This window comes from Balaenoptera borealis (genome assembly GCF_965194805.1).
Source record: "Balaenoptera borealis genome assembly, chromosome: 10".
Lineage (NCBI taxonomy): Eukaryota > Metazoa > Chordata > Mammalia > Artiodactyla > Balaenopteridae > Balaenoptera > Balaenoptera borealis.
In genome coordinates, this window is record NC_138874.1 from 56100047 (window position 1) to 56114265 (window position 14219).

The 14219-nt window shown below is 54.8% G+C and overlaps 1 protein-coding gene and 1 long non-coding RNA gene across 8 annotated transcripts in view; one reads left to right on the plus strand and one right to left on the minus strand.

The window, feature by feature from the left end:
- The window catches only part of ADAMTS14 (ADAM metallopeptidase with thrombospondin type 1 motif 14), a 162627-nt gene that overhangs the window by 66766 nt on the left and 81642 nt on the right, over positions 1-14219 (plus strand). For 5 of the 7 annotated variants that reach the window (XM_082407217.1, XM_082407211.1, XM_082407216.1 and 2 more), the window contains exons 2-3: positions 1091-1238; positions 5677-6119. In XM_082407217.1, coding sequence (XP_082263343.1) covers positions 1091-1238; positions 5677-6119 — 591 coding nt within the window. Of the gene's footprint in view, positions 1-1090; positions 1239-3595; positions 3977-5676; positions 6120-14219 lie in introns of those variants that run through there. The other 2 variants (XM_082407215.1, XM_082407213.1) reach the window with 2 other exon arrangements.
- LOC309635683 lies at positions 1038-3430 on the minus strand. Its single transcript, XR_014248966.1, has 3 exons — positions 3288-3430; positions 1620-1685; positions 1038-1147 (listed from the first exon to the last, which is right to left on the minus strand). It is a non-coding gene; the product is annotated as an uncharacterized lncRNA (long non-coding RNA).

Sequence of the window (14219 nt, forward strand, 5' to 3'; positions counted from 1 at the left end):
ATAGGCTGTGTTAGGGAGTCTGGTCTTTTTCCCAAGAGTAACAGCCTTTGGAGGTTTTATAGCAAAGGCAGATACATGATCTAAGGTGTGATTCAAATATGTCCTCGGATGCAGTTGGAGAAGAGGTGTCAGGGGCCAGAGCTGGGGGGAGGATCTTTTAGGACAAACTTATGGCAGTGGCCATTGAAGGGATGCTGGTGACCTGGTGGGGCAGGGGATGCATTTGAGATGCAAGTAGCTGTATTTGGGGCTCCTTTGGAGTTGACTACATAGGGCTTGGAGGTGAGTTGGTGACTAGGGTGGCCTGGCTGTCTGGCTTCCTAACTGGGTGGATGGTGTGGCTCTCACTGAGCTAGGGTGGAATTCCCTTTCCCCTCGCCTGAGTACGTCAGAGCCCAGAGGGTCACTGGTCACACCAGGAGATATAAGAAAGGGACGCTCTGTGTGTGTTTCAGGGTAACATGTAAAGCACAGCAGCTGGCACTCAACAAATGACAGCCACCTGCTGGGCCCCCAAGCTGTGACAAACCTATGCCACTACTATGTCGTCTCCCCCATCCACATCTCGCCCAGGGACTTCCTGGCTTCTTGCTGCAGAGACCTGTCTCAGGCTGAGACTCTTACTTCCTTAGGGGCGTCTGTGACTCCCCCCTGAGGAGGGGAGATTTTGTTGTCTCAACCTCAAACCCCCTCTTCCTCCTCTTGGAAGGTGGAGCAGGGGAGGGAAAGAGCTGGTGCCTGGGAGAGAGGCTGTGCTCCTGCAGGTGAGAGAGCAGGTTCCTGGGTTCGGAAGCCAGGGGTTTAGTCTCACTCTAAACTAGCTGTGAAACCAGAGGCGAGTCCCCTCCCTCTCTAGACAGAACCTGTAAAATGGGGGTGGGGCACTGGCTTGGAGACTATCTCAGGGCACCTCCAGCTCCAGTCTCTGGGTTTTTGTCTGTGCTCAAAGGAGAACGCGCCAGCGGTCGGGGGCTGCCTTCCTCCTCAGGGGGCACTCACAGGCGACCCTGCTCCCGCATCCGGTGCGCACTTCTCCGTCCCTGTCTCTCCCGGTTGTCAGGCTTTCTCACGCACCTGTCATGTCTTCCAGGGGGTTGCCGACCGTGTGCAGTTCAAGCTGTTCGCATCTCCCCATCTCCTGCCAGGGCTTTGGACGGGAGGAGTGTTGGACAAGTGTCGGAGGGCTGTGAGCACGAGAAACATCCAAGCCATTTTCCCCCCCCCGTGCAGAATCTCAGGTGAGAGACTGGGAACCCGGAACCTGCCGTCCTCGGAGGGTCCCGGCAGATGCCAGGAGATTTCTTTGCTTTGGCTCCGATCACCTCCAGAAACAGGGCCGGCCACGCAGCCATTTCCTCCACCTTCTCTGGCCCATGCTCTGAGCTCTGCTCCCATGTCCCCTCTTCCTAACAAAGACTTCCTCAGTAGAAAAGAGCTTGGACATACAATATTTGCCAACAAAAGCAACCATTGTAGCCCCAGGGAAGGGGGTTGGGGTAGAGAGCCAGGGAAAGGTTTTGCTCTCTGCTTGCCGAGACTGGCTCCAGGGAAGGCCCCAGCCCACAGTTCATGAGTCAGGCTGCTGGGGTCCCAGCTGTAGTCTCTCCCTCTTGACTTACCAAGTCTAAGGCAGGAAGTATGGGGTGGAGTCCAGGGAGAGCACTGCAAGTTCCTCTGGGATGGCCCTGCAGAGGGAGAAAATTAGCAATCACATGCCACGACTTTTCCCTTCTGTCGCCACAGGGCCCCCACTCTGCAGCTGGGAAAACTGAGCCCCTGAGAAGGGAGGCAGGCCATTTAATCCTGAGCTCATCTGGTGGGTTTGCGGAGGGCCAGAATGGAGACAGTTCACTGCCTCTCCTGCAAGTTCCCACTGACACGTGTACCCCTCATACTCTTGCTTCATCAGCCCTCACACACAAAACCACAGTCTGGCCCTTGACTTCACAGATCTTAAAGAACCAGAAAGAGGAGAAAGAGAACTCTATTCTTCCCAAACTTAATATAGATCTGTTTGGTGGTGCCATCTCAAATAATTGGATGCTCTGATGTTGCTTGGAATAGAACACACTCTGCATTTCCACAGGACTTTAAAGTTTACGTCTGTGACTCCTGTGATCCTCACCACTTCCCCTTTGACAGATGAGGTACTGCAGCCCAAAGAGGGAAATGACTTGCCCTTGGCCACTTGGTCTGTACTGGCTGTCTAGCTTACAACAGTCTCCTGACCCCTACCCTTGTCTCTCTCTCCTGCTCAGCACTAGATTCTGGGTCCTGATGCCAGCTCTGCTGCAGATGAGCTGTGTGACCTGGGACACGTCACCTCAGCTCTCTGAACCTCCTTCATAAATGTACTGGCCCTCCAAAACCCTGATGTCATTTCATTCATTCCACAAGTGCTGCTTTTCAGGAGGCCCTGAGTCAGGTCCTGGAGCCGTGAGGATGAAGATTCCAGCTCTCTGTCCACAAAGTGGGACCATATTCAGAGCCCAGGGAGGGTGTGGACTGGGAAACCTCACATAGAGAGAAGAGGGCAGGAACCCAAGTTCTCTTTCAGGGGACCCAGGGATTCCCAAGAGAAGTCTGGTCAGAGAATTTGCATCCATAAGTTGGCCTCCCTTTAAGAAAGCCCTACAACAAAATGTCTGAACTCAAAAGAAAGATTAGGGGTCTTTATACACTTTACAGAAAGGTTCTTTACTCTGCAGTTCTTAAAAACCAAACAAACCAAAAAAAACAAAACTCCTTTCTCCAGTTCCCACCTCTGGATTTACAGTGCATTTGAAAATTGTTAGGAACACATTCATAGAGTAAAGCAGGAGAGGAAAGCAGGAGTTGGGCTGTTTGCCTGACTACTGAACGGGTCTCAGCAGCATTACAAAACCAGCAGCCACTCTTATCTCTTAGACTCAGTTTTTCCCACCTTAGGCTGTGTGGTGGGTACATTGGTGCCAGGTGTGGAAGCAGAGAATGGTTATCATTTATTGAACCTTACTATGTGCTATAATTAACACCCATTTCACAGACGAGGAAACCGAGGCTCAGAGCTAGGATTTCAATCAGGTCTGGCTGACTGTAAAGCCAGGGCTCTCGGCTCACCTTGCTCAGCCCTGCTCTTGACTAAGACACAGATCAGTCACTGCACTTGGGGGCCCAGGGTGCTGTAGTCTGCAAAATGGGTAGATCCAAGGGGCGGAAGATTACTGGGGGCATCAAGACCATCAGGAGAGAAAGGAGACACTCTCTTGGGGCGGGGGGCGGGGGGTGGGGGTGGGGGTGGTGCTCACCATCTCCCCATCCAAAGGCAGTGGGACATCCCATCGGCCCAGGAGCTCTGGAAACTGGGCCCTGCAGTCAAGTAAAGGGGGGTGGGGCGGAGGAGCCTAGGAAAGTAAGGGCCATCACTCCTGGGGAGCCCATGAGCCTGAGGGGACACTCGCCCAGGGCGCCCGAAGCCCCAGCTCGGGCTCCGCGTGGCACTTCCGATCCGCGCCCTGCGCCCCGCCCACGGGCGCTCTGCGCCCCCAGCTCCGACCCGCGCCCGGCCCCGCCCCGCCAGTGTGCCCACCCCCGGCCCGCCCCGCGGTCCACTTGCCCGGCTCCCGCAGCGTCCCGGAGCGTCAAGGCGCTGGCGGACTGACCCGCCAGCAGTTGGCACTGGGGGCGCTGGCGCGTCGGCCGCTCCGCTCTCCCGCCGGCAACCTCGGGCTCCCGGAGCCAGCGGTCCAGACGGCGACGCCGCGCGTGGGGCCGGGATCGGGCGGCTGGAGGCTGCGAGGCGGGAGGCGGCGGAGGAGGCGAAGGCCGGCCGGAGCCCCGAGCGCGCCCCAGCCTCGCTCGCAGCCCGGAGCTCGGGGCTCGGCGCCCTCCCGGCCCGCGTGCCCGCGCGGCCACATGGCTCCTCTCCGCGCGCGGCTGTCCTTCCTGCTGCTCTTGCACTGTGCGCTCTGCGCCAACGCGGGCAGCAGGACCCCAGGTGCGTGCGGGTAGGGCGCGCAGGGGCGCGCGGGGTCCGGGGTGCACGCGGGTCAGGGTGGCCCGAGGGTGCCCGAGGAGCCTGGCAGTTTTCGAGGGGGTGGGAGGCTGTGCGCACGCTGGGTCCGAGCTCTCTTTTCTTACCCCAGTGCCACCGATGCTGTCCGGGGATTTCTCTCCCTTTCTGGCACAAGACTAGGGAGAGACCCCAGGAGAGCACTTGAGGATAGGAGCCTTTTCTTAGAAGCTTTGTATCTGTCTCTTGGTCTCTGTGTTTCTCTCTCACTCTCTGTCTTCGCTCCTGTGTGTCTTTCTCTCAGTGTCTTCTCTGTCTCCAGCTTGTACGCATGTGTGCACATATGTGTGTACATGTGTGCAAGTATCTGTCACACACAAAGAATCAGGCTGGCAGGTGGCTGCCCCACCCCCCAGTGAACACCGGGCACTCACACTCCTGCACAGAAACACACATGCATCCCTCTCCCCCAGCATTCTCACACTCTGTGCTGTGCAGACAGCCTCTCACACGCAGATCAGACACCCTCCACCCTCACTTTGCAGTGTGAGGTGCCCTCCTGGTGGCTCTCAGCATGGGGAGGGGGCTCTGGTCATTTCCAGGCAGGGTGCCTGCTTGTCTTTGAGCTCTGTTCATGGACCAAACAGGATCCCCCTAGCTAAAGTCTTGGGGGTGTTCTGCTGCAAAGGGTAAAACCAGAGGAAAGTTCGTCATCTCCCTCCCCGCCCTCCAATAACTGCCTTGGGCAGGAGGGATTTTCAGGGCACATCATTTTCTAGGTTTTATCAGTGCCGTGAAGGGGGCTGGGGACACAAGAGATAGAGCTGTGTGGAAATGAAAATTCCTCCCTAACTCCTATCCATGAATCACTAGGCCTAGAAGCCAGGGAGCTGTCATTCCTGCCCGGCCTGGCTGGGCTTAGCGAGAGCTGTGTGAGGACGGGCTGCTGGCATGCAGCCTGGAGCATGGGGCCATGACCTCACACTTAATTCAGTCCGAGTGGGCAGGTCACCCCTGCGTCTCCTTTTATTTTTGAAGATCTATATTTACCCAGCTTGGGGCTGGGCCATGTAGAAATCTCGGCAGCCACTGTGCTGCTTAAAAAAGTTTTCTTTCTAAACTTGGAAAAATGTAGAACCTGTATTCCCTCCCTTCCCTCTCCAGCTCCTCTCTTCTCCTTGACACGTGCCCAGGAGGCCCTGAGTTTCTAGGTGTGTTTGTTTTGCCAGCTGTGTTCCAGGAGCTTGGTGACGAGGGCCCTACCCCGGGGTGGGCTGGTGACTTCAGGGCACTGGGGAGTTTGGGCACATCCAGCCATCCCTCTTTGCCCTGGGGGCTTTCGGGGAATTTCCACTGTAGTGCCCAAGCTTGGAAGGTTTGTTGCTAGAGTGACAGGACTCTGTTTGGCATCATTTGTTTTCCTCCGCTAGCTGTAACAAGGGCCTGGGGACTATGGGGTGCAATGTGTGTCTAGCAGTTTACAAACTTGAACACCGATCATCCAAGTGCAGAGATCCAGGGGCTCTGGAAGCACTGGATGAGAAATAGATGAACTTGGGCTAAGGGGTTCCTCCAAGGTGACGGTCAAGGTTGCAGAGCCCTTCCTGCCCCCATGGGATTTCCAGCTTCCCCGGCTTAGCTCTGCCCAGACGGCACCGAAGTAACTCTTTCTTTATTTCCAACAGAGTTGCGCTTCTCAAGAAAGCTCAGTGACTATGGTGTGACAGTGCCCTGCAGCACAGATTCTCAGGGACGCTTCCTCTCCCACGTGGTATCTGGGCCACCAGCAGCCTCCTCAGGGAGTACAGAGGTGGACGGACCACCGGCACCACTGTCACACTCCGGTCACCTGCGGGTGGCTCGAAGCCCACTGCGCCCCAAAGGAGTGACCTTGCAGCCTGGCAGGGGGGGACGCTCCTCCCTCTACTTCAACGTCACTGTTTCTGGGGAGGAACTGCACTTACACCTGCGGCCCAACCGGCGGCTGGTGGTGCCCGGAGCCTCGGTGGAGTGGCAGGAGGATTTTCGGGAGCTGTTCCGTCAGCCCTTGCAGAGGGAGTGTGTCTACACCGGGGGTGTCACGGGCATGCCAGGGGCAGCTGTCGCCATCAGCAACTGCGACGGATTGGTAAGGGACAAGGCTTTCATCAAGCAGCACCCCCCAGACTCCCCCTTTCCTCCCCGTCGCCCTCACCGAGCCAGACCGACATGGTTTTCTCCTTGGCTCCTGTGTGTTTGGGATTCCTGTGGGCACAGCCTGCAGTCTGGGCCAAGTCAGGGGCTGCGCCACTTTCCAGAGAGAACCCCGCGTGCCCCTTTGGCCACCAGGTTCATACTGTGCCAGCTGTAAAGTGGCCGAGATAGGATGGTACCTTATCCTGTTCATCCCCTCACCATCTACTGACACACCGGGACCGCGGCTCACCTGTCAGGGGTCTGAGTGCAGACACACGCAGGCGTGAGGAGGGCAGGCTCTGCTGGGGTTGAGTCCTGGCTGTGCTGCTCGCTGGCCGTGTCACTTTGGATAAGTTACTTGCCCTCTTGTGGTCCTTTCCCTTACCCATGAAGTGGGATTTATTCATTCTGCACGTATTTACTGTGCGCGCTCCACGTGCCAGTCGGGCGCTGGGGATACGGCAGTGCCTGAGACAGACACAGTCCCCTGCCCTCCTGGAGCTGATGTGCTGGTGATGAAAATATGACCTACCTCACCAGGCAGCACGGCCAGTGGTTGGCACCTGCTTGGCACATGGTCAGGGCTGTCGGTATCAGCTGCTGTTATTATTTTTACTGCTGTGTCCTTCCTCGTGCCCCACTGTCTCTCATCCCGAAGCCAGCCTGCTCCTCCGTGGCTCTCTGATCTGAGTTCCCTTTCTCAGGACCTGCTCCCTCCTCCCAGGCACAGGGAACCCCCTGCTAGTTGGTTCCATGTTGCAAACCAGAAAGCCACAGGTGGCTTCTCTCCTTCCTGTGCTCAACTCAGGCTGGATCCCACTCCCCTTGCTGCCCCGTCTGCTGTGTATCAGGCCCTCGTGAGCCTGCGTGGCAGCTCCAGGGCCTTGATGGGCACTGTTTTCATGGTCTCTGCTTTGCCAGGCATGAGCTGACATGTCCAGGAAAGGACCTGCTTGCCCCTCTGCCTTTGAGCTTTAAGAGAGGGATGAGTCAGATCGGGGGATGGTAAGGGGAGGGGTCTTTCCTTACTGGCAGGGCTGGGAACACTTCTTACCATCTTCCCATCCTTACGAGGTGTCTTCCTGCTGAATGTCATGGCTGCCTTTGTCTAGACCAGGGTTTCTCAATCTTTTTTTCGTTATCATCCCCCTGGGGAGCCTTTTAGACATTTTTTCCCTAATTGCTCCCCAATGAAACCTTAATACCACAGCTATACTGAATATGTTTTTAAACTCTATGTATATCCGTGCTTTATATATGAAAAGAGTAAAGTTTTTGCCTCCCAAAGAACCAATTTTTGCCCCATTGGAGGCACTAGAGCCCCCATTGAGAGGCATGGTCTAGGCAGTGGTTGGTTTTCAGAGTTGAGTGTGCACCAGAATCACCTGGAATGTGAGGGTTCTGTGGAGCGGACTTTGAGGAACCCAGATTGTAAGGATAGCTGGGGAAGGCTGAGACCTTGTCCTGCTGCCAGGGTGAGCCTTGGCCGCCATCCTGCCCTGGCTCAGCAGTCCTGGGACTCTCCTCAGCCTGTGACTAGCGCTATGCTGTAGCCACAAGTTTTGGTTGAAAATCCAAAGTGACGTGAGGAATCACCTAGAGATCCAGTGTCTGTGCAGATGGAGAGATAGAAAGCACCAGTGCACATCAGTGGCTTGGGCTGAATGACATGGTGACCTGAAGTCATCAGCCAAATGGGCTGTAAGCTGTTCAGTGACAGAGCTGTTCTCCCGTTTCCTTGACTACCTCCATAAATGTCCACGGGGACATAAACAAAGGCATGAGTGGATGATCATCGCCATGAATATGTAACTGCCCACACCCTTTGCACCCGGGAAACCTTCTTATCATTGAACCAGCTCAGCAGCCATTGACAAGTGGTCACTGGATGTTCAGCTGATGTTGCTGACTTTCGGTGGCCTCTGAGTAAACGTTCTCATTGGCTGTGTGACCTGGGCAAGTCACTTCCCCTCTCTGGGCTTTACTCTTCTCATTTGTCCAAAGAGGGGCTGCACTCACTCCTCCCTGGCAGACAGAAATCGATTCTACGTGTCATTTGCAGAAGCTGGGTCAGATCTCGGAGGCTCCATGGATGAGCTTCTGGAAGCTTGTTCTGCAGTGGAACTGAGGCTCTGGGAGTGGCTTGCCTGGTCCCTGCATTTGGTGAGAGGCAGAATTGGACCTCCTGGGCTGGGCCCCTGCTTGTGCCCTGGGCTCCAGAGTCCAGTCCCTAAGGCCAGTTCTCAGGGGTCTCCCTGACCTGGTCCCTGAGAGGGACCACAGCCCAGCACAGAGGCTCTCTGTCCAGGGTAGGGATTTCCTCACTTCCAGCCCACTCCAGAAGACTGCCCTGTGTCCCGTGAGAGCAAGGGCTGTTCACTGTCACCCAGCTGAGCCACCTTTGGATTCAAAGGCCACAGTGTAGCCCTTCTGATGATAAGATTTAACTCTGCATCTTTATGTGGACTCTGAGTTTTAACCCCATCTTCTTCCATGTCTCAAATGCTGAAGTCATTCAGTCCAAAAAAATACGTGCTGAGCACTGGCCATGGGCAAGGTCCACAGGGAGATGTAAGCAAGTGAAAGTGACACAAATAATAACAGCAACAGTCATGAGCCATAGCCATAGCCCAGGCACAGCACACATACTGTCATGTGCATTCATTAACTTCATCCATCGTGTAAGTGGGGAAACTGAGTCATGGGGAGGAGATGTGAAGATAATATCAATACATATAGCTTCTGTTGGCACAGGACTTTATAGTTTATAAAGCCCTTCAGTTGTATGAGTGCGTACACAGATATTGTTGTAACCCTGCTTTGCGGAGAGTCAGGTCTCTGTCCGCAAGGAACTTGGGTGCTAAGCAGGGGGTACCCCACAAATAGTTTCAACAGTAACTTTTTGGTTTTCCGTAGCACAGCAGGGATGGCTACTTGGTAAATGGGAGTGATTATTATCTTTGTCTTAGAGAAGATAATATTTGAACTGGGTCTTGAAGGATGAATAGAAGTTTGTTGGGGCCAGAGGGTGGGTAGGGCGTTCTGGGCAGAAGAAAGAGCTTGCCAGTGAGGGAGCACCATGCTGGACGGGGCCGGGGAGGTGATCCTAGAAGACACTGGGCAGGTGGGCCTTGGTCTGCCCTTGAAGGAAGGGCAGGATAGGAGACGGGGCCCAGGGCAGGGAAGCAGCAGCCTGTTACCTGAGAAGAGTCTGGGCTGGGAGTTGGGAGCCATGACTGTGTGACCCTGGCCAAGGTGCCCTCCTTCTCTGGGCCTCCCTTGCCTCCTGGGTGTATCATGGAGCCTGTAATGGATGAGCTCAGAGCACCTTCTAGCTCTGGCATTGGTACTTTGTGACACAGGGCAGGCCTTGCTGGAGGAGCTTGAAGCCAGGCCACTGTAAATCTGTAGTTGACTGCCCCTTCCTGGCGGGTCCTGGGTCTGCTCCTGCCAGGCCTGGGCGGGGCTGCAGGTGCAGAGAGGAAAGACACCAATCCTGAGCTTGGCCCTCATGGCTTAGCAGACCTTCCAGTTGGAAGACGGTCTGAACAAACCCTCTTCTGTGTGGACAGACTTGCAGCCGTTTGGACTTCAGCTGCTCTGGTGAGAAGTGCTGTGTCTAAACTGAGGACTCGATCCTCCTTTCCAGCTGGAACCTGCAGTGGGAGCAGTGACCATGATCTCTTCCACTTCTCCTGCCATCCCACAGAGTCAGTCACCACGGGCACCGGGACAGACACTGGGCAGGTTCTGTGCACGGCGGTTAATTCATGCCTGACACTGAGGAATGGGCACTTTATCTCACTTCCCACCTGCTCTGCTGGAAGGCCTGGTGTGTCGTAGTCGGGGAGGGGGTCGGGGGGCGGAAACCAGGAATGAGGAAGCCAGGACCCCTGCCCTAGATGAGTCTGGAGGATAATGGGAAACCAGACATAAAAGCAGACAGATTACAATCCTGTGTGAGGCAGCAGCGGGAGGACCCGTTTGTTTTGGTTAAGGCATCAGGGAAGGCTCCTGGAGGAGGTGGCATTGGCTCAAAATTGTTCAGACATTATAAACATGAAAGAAAGTGCCAGGCCCTTCGCCCGCAGAGAGAACTACTGACCCAGAGCAGGCTTGTGGGTGTTTGGGGGAAGGAAATAGGCGATGTGGGGAGGCCCGGTCGTACCTGCAGAGTGTTTCCCCTGGGGTTGGGGGCAGCTGTCAGACACGGGGGTCCCAGATTGGGAATGCGCCCAGGCAGCAGTGGCAGCCTGCTGGTCTACTCTGCAGAGCCTCCCTTGGGGATCCCGGCCAATCAACGTGGCAGTCCCCGCAATGTTCCTGTGACCTGAAACCTCAGGGCCTGCGGGCAGGGAGGGCCTGGGTCATCTCAGGTCCCCTGGCTGGGGCCAGGAGCAGAACAGACTCTCTGCTAGCAGTTGTGGTTTGAAGTCCTGAGAGGCACATGGAGGCCTGGGCGGGGAGGGCACTACTTTGTGGGTCCTGGAGGGGTTGTGGGGTGTAGGAATGAGATCAGCAGAGTGGGACCCCTGCATACCATCAGGAGCCCAGGCTGCCAGCCTCCTGAAGGCCACTTGCCCCACTTCTACCTCTGTCTCCCGGGCTCCTGGGCCTCGCTGCCCCTGCACTGGGGTCACGGGGGCTGGGAGGCGTCACGTCCCCACCTCTTTGCCCTCAGTGCCTCTGTGAGTCACGGGCCTGGCGTGGAAGCAGCCGCACGTGTAAGATTTGTCACCATCTGGTTCTGTTTTCCACCCTCTGCAGAACGTGCATTTTGAACGGGTTACAGAGTAGACCCCTGGCAGGCGGTATGGGGAGAGGGCAGGGGAGGCTGCGTCCCAGCTCTGCTTCCTAACCTCTGCCCAATGGTGTGCAAGTCCCAGCGGCTCTCTGAGCCTCAGTCCTTTTGTCTTTAAAATGGAATTAAGATGCCAGGTGGAGGGCGTGTGTGTTGGGGACTGACAGTTTAAACGGCCCGGGGTTTCTCTGTGGGGTGATGAAACGTCCTAAAGTTAATTGCGGTGGTGGTTGCACAGCTTTATGCAGAGACGAAAAGCCATTACATTCTGCACTTTATTTTTTTTTTAATTTAAAAAAGAAATTTTTTTATTGGAGTAGAGTTGATTTACAATGTTGTGTTTCAGGTGTACAGCAAAGTGAATCAGTTATACATATACATATACAAACATTCTGCACTTTAAATGGGTGAATTGTATGTATATGAATTATGTTTCAGTAAAGCTGTTACCAGTAGGGCCTGACCCATAGAAAGCCCCGTGACAGGCATTTTTAGTCATAATTAGGAAACAGTCTAGGGTGGCAGAAATTGTAGAGTCTCTCTACTCTAGTACAGACTAGCTGTGTGACCTTGAATAAGTTTCTAAATCTCTCTGTGCTTGGGATTCCTCATCTGTAAGGAGGAGAGGAGAACAACCATCTATGGGGCTGTTCAGAGGATTAAATAAGAAAATGTAAAAAAGTGAAGGGTCTGGTATATGGTGGGGCCTTAAAAAATGGGGATTATTAATAGTAATATTTATTACTTTTTTATAGTAATTACTATAGTAATTACAGTTATCATAAATGGTGAGAAATACTAAAAGTATTGCTGGAGTCCCTTGTACTGCAACAGTACGTAGATTATCAGTGCTCTCTGATGTGAGCCCGAGGCCACCTCTGGTTCCCGGGTTGGCCAGGCCCTGCCCCCGCCTCTGCTGTGGCAGCTTTCTCTGCAGAATGGGCCAAATGGTGCTTGCTCAGTGCACGGGAGTGTATTACGACTGGTCTGTAATAACCCCACATTCCTTCCAGGGCAGGAGGGTACTGAGAGGTGCCAAGTGGAGCATTCTGTTAACAATCTGTGGGCACCTTCCCCCAGCCAGGCCCTTGACCAGCTCCTGGGGATGCAGGGTTGAAACTCACCCCTCTCTCCCTGTGCTCCAGAACCCACGGTTTAAAGAAGGCCGGTATGCACAGTAGACAGCATGAAACAAGACTGATCACACTAAATGTCAGTGTTGTGTAGGAATGCAGGGAAGCATAATGCACTTGGTAGGTGGCCTGGAGGTGCGTACTGAGAAGGAGAGGTGCTCAGGGAAGGCTTCCCAGCGGAGAGGACATTTGGGCTGGGTATAAAAGCATCAATAGGAGGTTTTAAAGCCAAGAGGTAGGAATTTTAGGCATTCACAGGGAAGGATATCCTATGTCTTTGCAGGATTCAGGAAATGGCAAGTCATCTCAGCTCTCCACGGGAAAGGGGGGCGATGAAAATGTAGTTTGGAGAAGCTCTGCCTCACTGTGGACTTAGATTTGCCCCTGTGGCCATAGGGAGCCATGGGAGGTTTGTAAGCAGGAGTCACTTTAGTATTTGGGGAAGATGCTAATCCTTCCAGCTGCATGCTGGCGCAGTGCTATTGTAGCAGATTTGCCTGGGGCTCATCGGTGTCTTTGTGCCAATATCTGTCCTTGCCCCGGGGTTGCTCCATGATGTCTAGGGAGTGAGTGGGCTTTCCTGGCAGCTCCTTGGCAAGCACCCGGCTCTGCCTTGCTGTCTGTGCCTGCCCTGGGATGTGGAGTGTGAGGCCTGGAGTTTCAGAGGTGCCCTCACCCAGCTGCCCGGCAGGCCTGTCCCCATACATCGTGGACTGCGGGCTGCCTGCCCTTACACATCTGTGCTGACAACCCTGGGAGGGGAGGGGGATGTCTGGCCCCGCATTGGTGCAGAGCTCGTCTCCTTGCTCCACCTGCCTCTCCAGCCTCAATGGTGGATCCTGCCCTGCAGACCCTTACCCCTCCCCAGCCAGCCTGGTGTGTTTGCACCTCACTTTGCAGCCCATGCCTTTGCTCATGCTGTTCACACCTCCCATGGTGCCTTCCCTTCCCTCTGCTTGAGGCATCCCCCATCTTGGCCACCCAGTTCCCAGAAGTCAGGAACTGTCTTAAATTTTTGCATTTCTCTGCATGCCTAGCACAGGGCTGGGTTCACGGTACACAGGAGGTCGGGACTTCAGCTGCCTCTAGGAGCAGGGATTAGCTCAAGGGAAGAGGGCCAGGTACTAGGGGAGAGGTGGGACAGCGGCAAATTCCTGTTTAAAGGGACTGCCAATCTGGTATTGCATTTGAGAATTTTAAGAAAGACATCAGAAATATGGATTTTTAAGCAAAGTGTTCTATATTTTAAGACAGTGTGTGGGCCCAATGCAGCAGGGCTCTTAGCTGGAGGCCTTAGCTTGCCAGTGAGCAGTGCAGGGGATGAGAGCATGACCCCTGCAACCAGACTGCCTGGGTTGAAATCCCAGGCTTGGCTTTTTCATGCTGTGTGGCCTTGGGCAATTACTAAGCCTCTCTGTGCTTCAGTTTCCTCATCTGTAAAGTGGGGCTAATATTAGTCACTTCATAAGAGTTGTTATGTGTGCAAAGGGCTTTATTAGCATAGTACCCGATATGCTTCAACCGTCGCTATTAAATGGTGTGGATTTATTGGTTGAGTCCACTGGGTCTGAGGGGATGGGAGCGGGAAAGAAGAGGAGAAGAAGTCAAGAGCACACCAGCTTTCTGCTTTACAACCCCAGAGGGGTCTCTGGGCCTTTAGCTGGGCAGGCAGAGCCCATTCCTCCCAACCTCCTCCAGGCCTGTTCATTTTTTTTCTCAGGCTGCAACTTGCTTCTCACCGCCGTTTGCATTCTTCCCCTGGAACATTCCCATTGGGCTCTCAAAGGGCAGGGTCTGAGCTTAGTCACCTGTGTGTCTCTATGACCCCGGCACCTGCCACAGGGCAGGCCCTCAGTGGATGTTGGGTGGGCTGACGGACCGGGAAAGGGAACGTGGAGGACTCCCTTTCAGAGGCGGCATAAAGCTCACGTTTGCATCTTCTCACCTCTGTCAGATGGGGAGGGACAGCGGGCCTGTCCTTCTCTCTGTGGCTGTCTGTCTGCTCCTAGGCCAGCGATGGATGACACATGGCACTCGCAGTGCCACTTGGCCTCCTGCACGCCCTGCAAGCCCTGCAGGTCAGCTGCGCACGCTGCCCCCGAGTGCGTGTCCCAGTGTG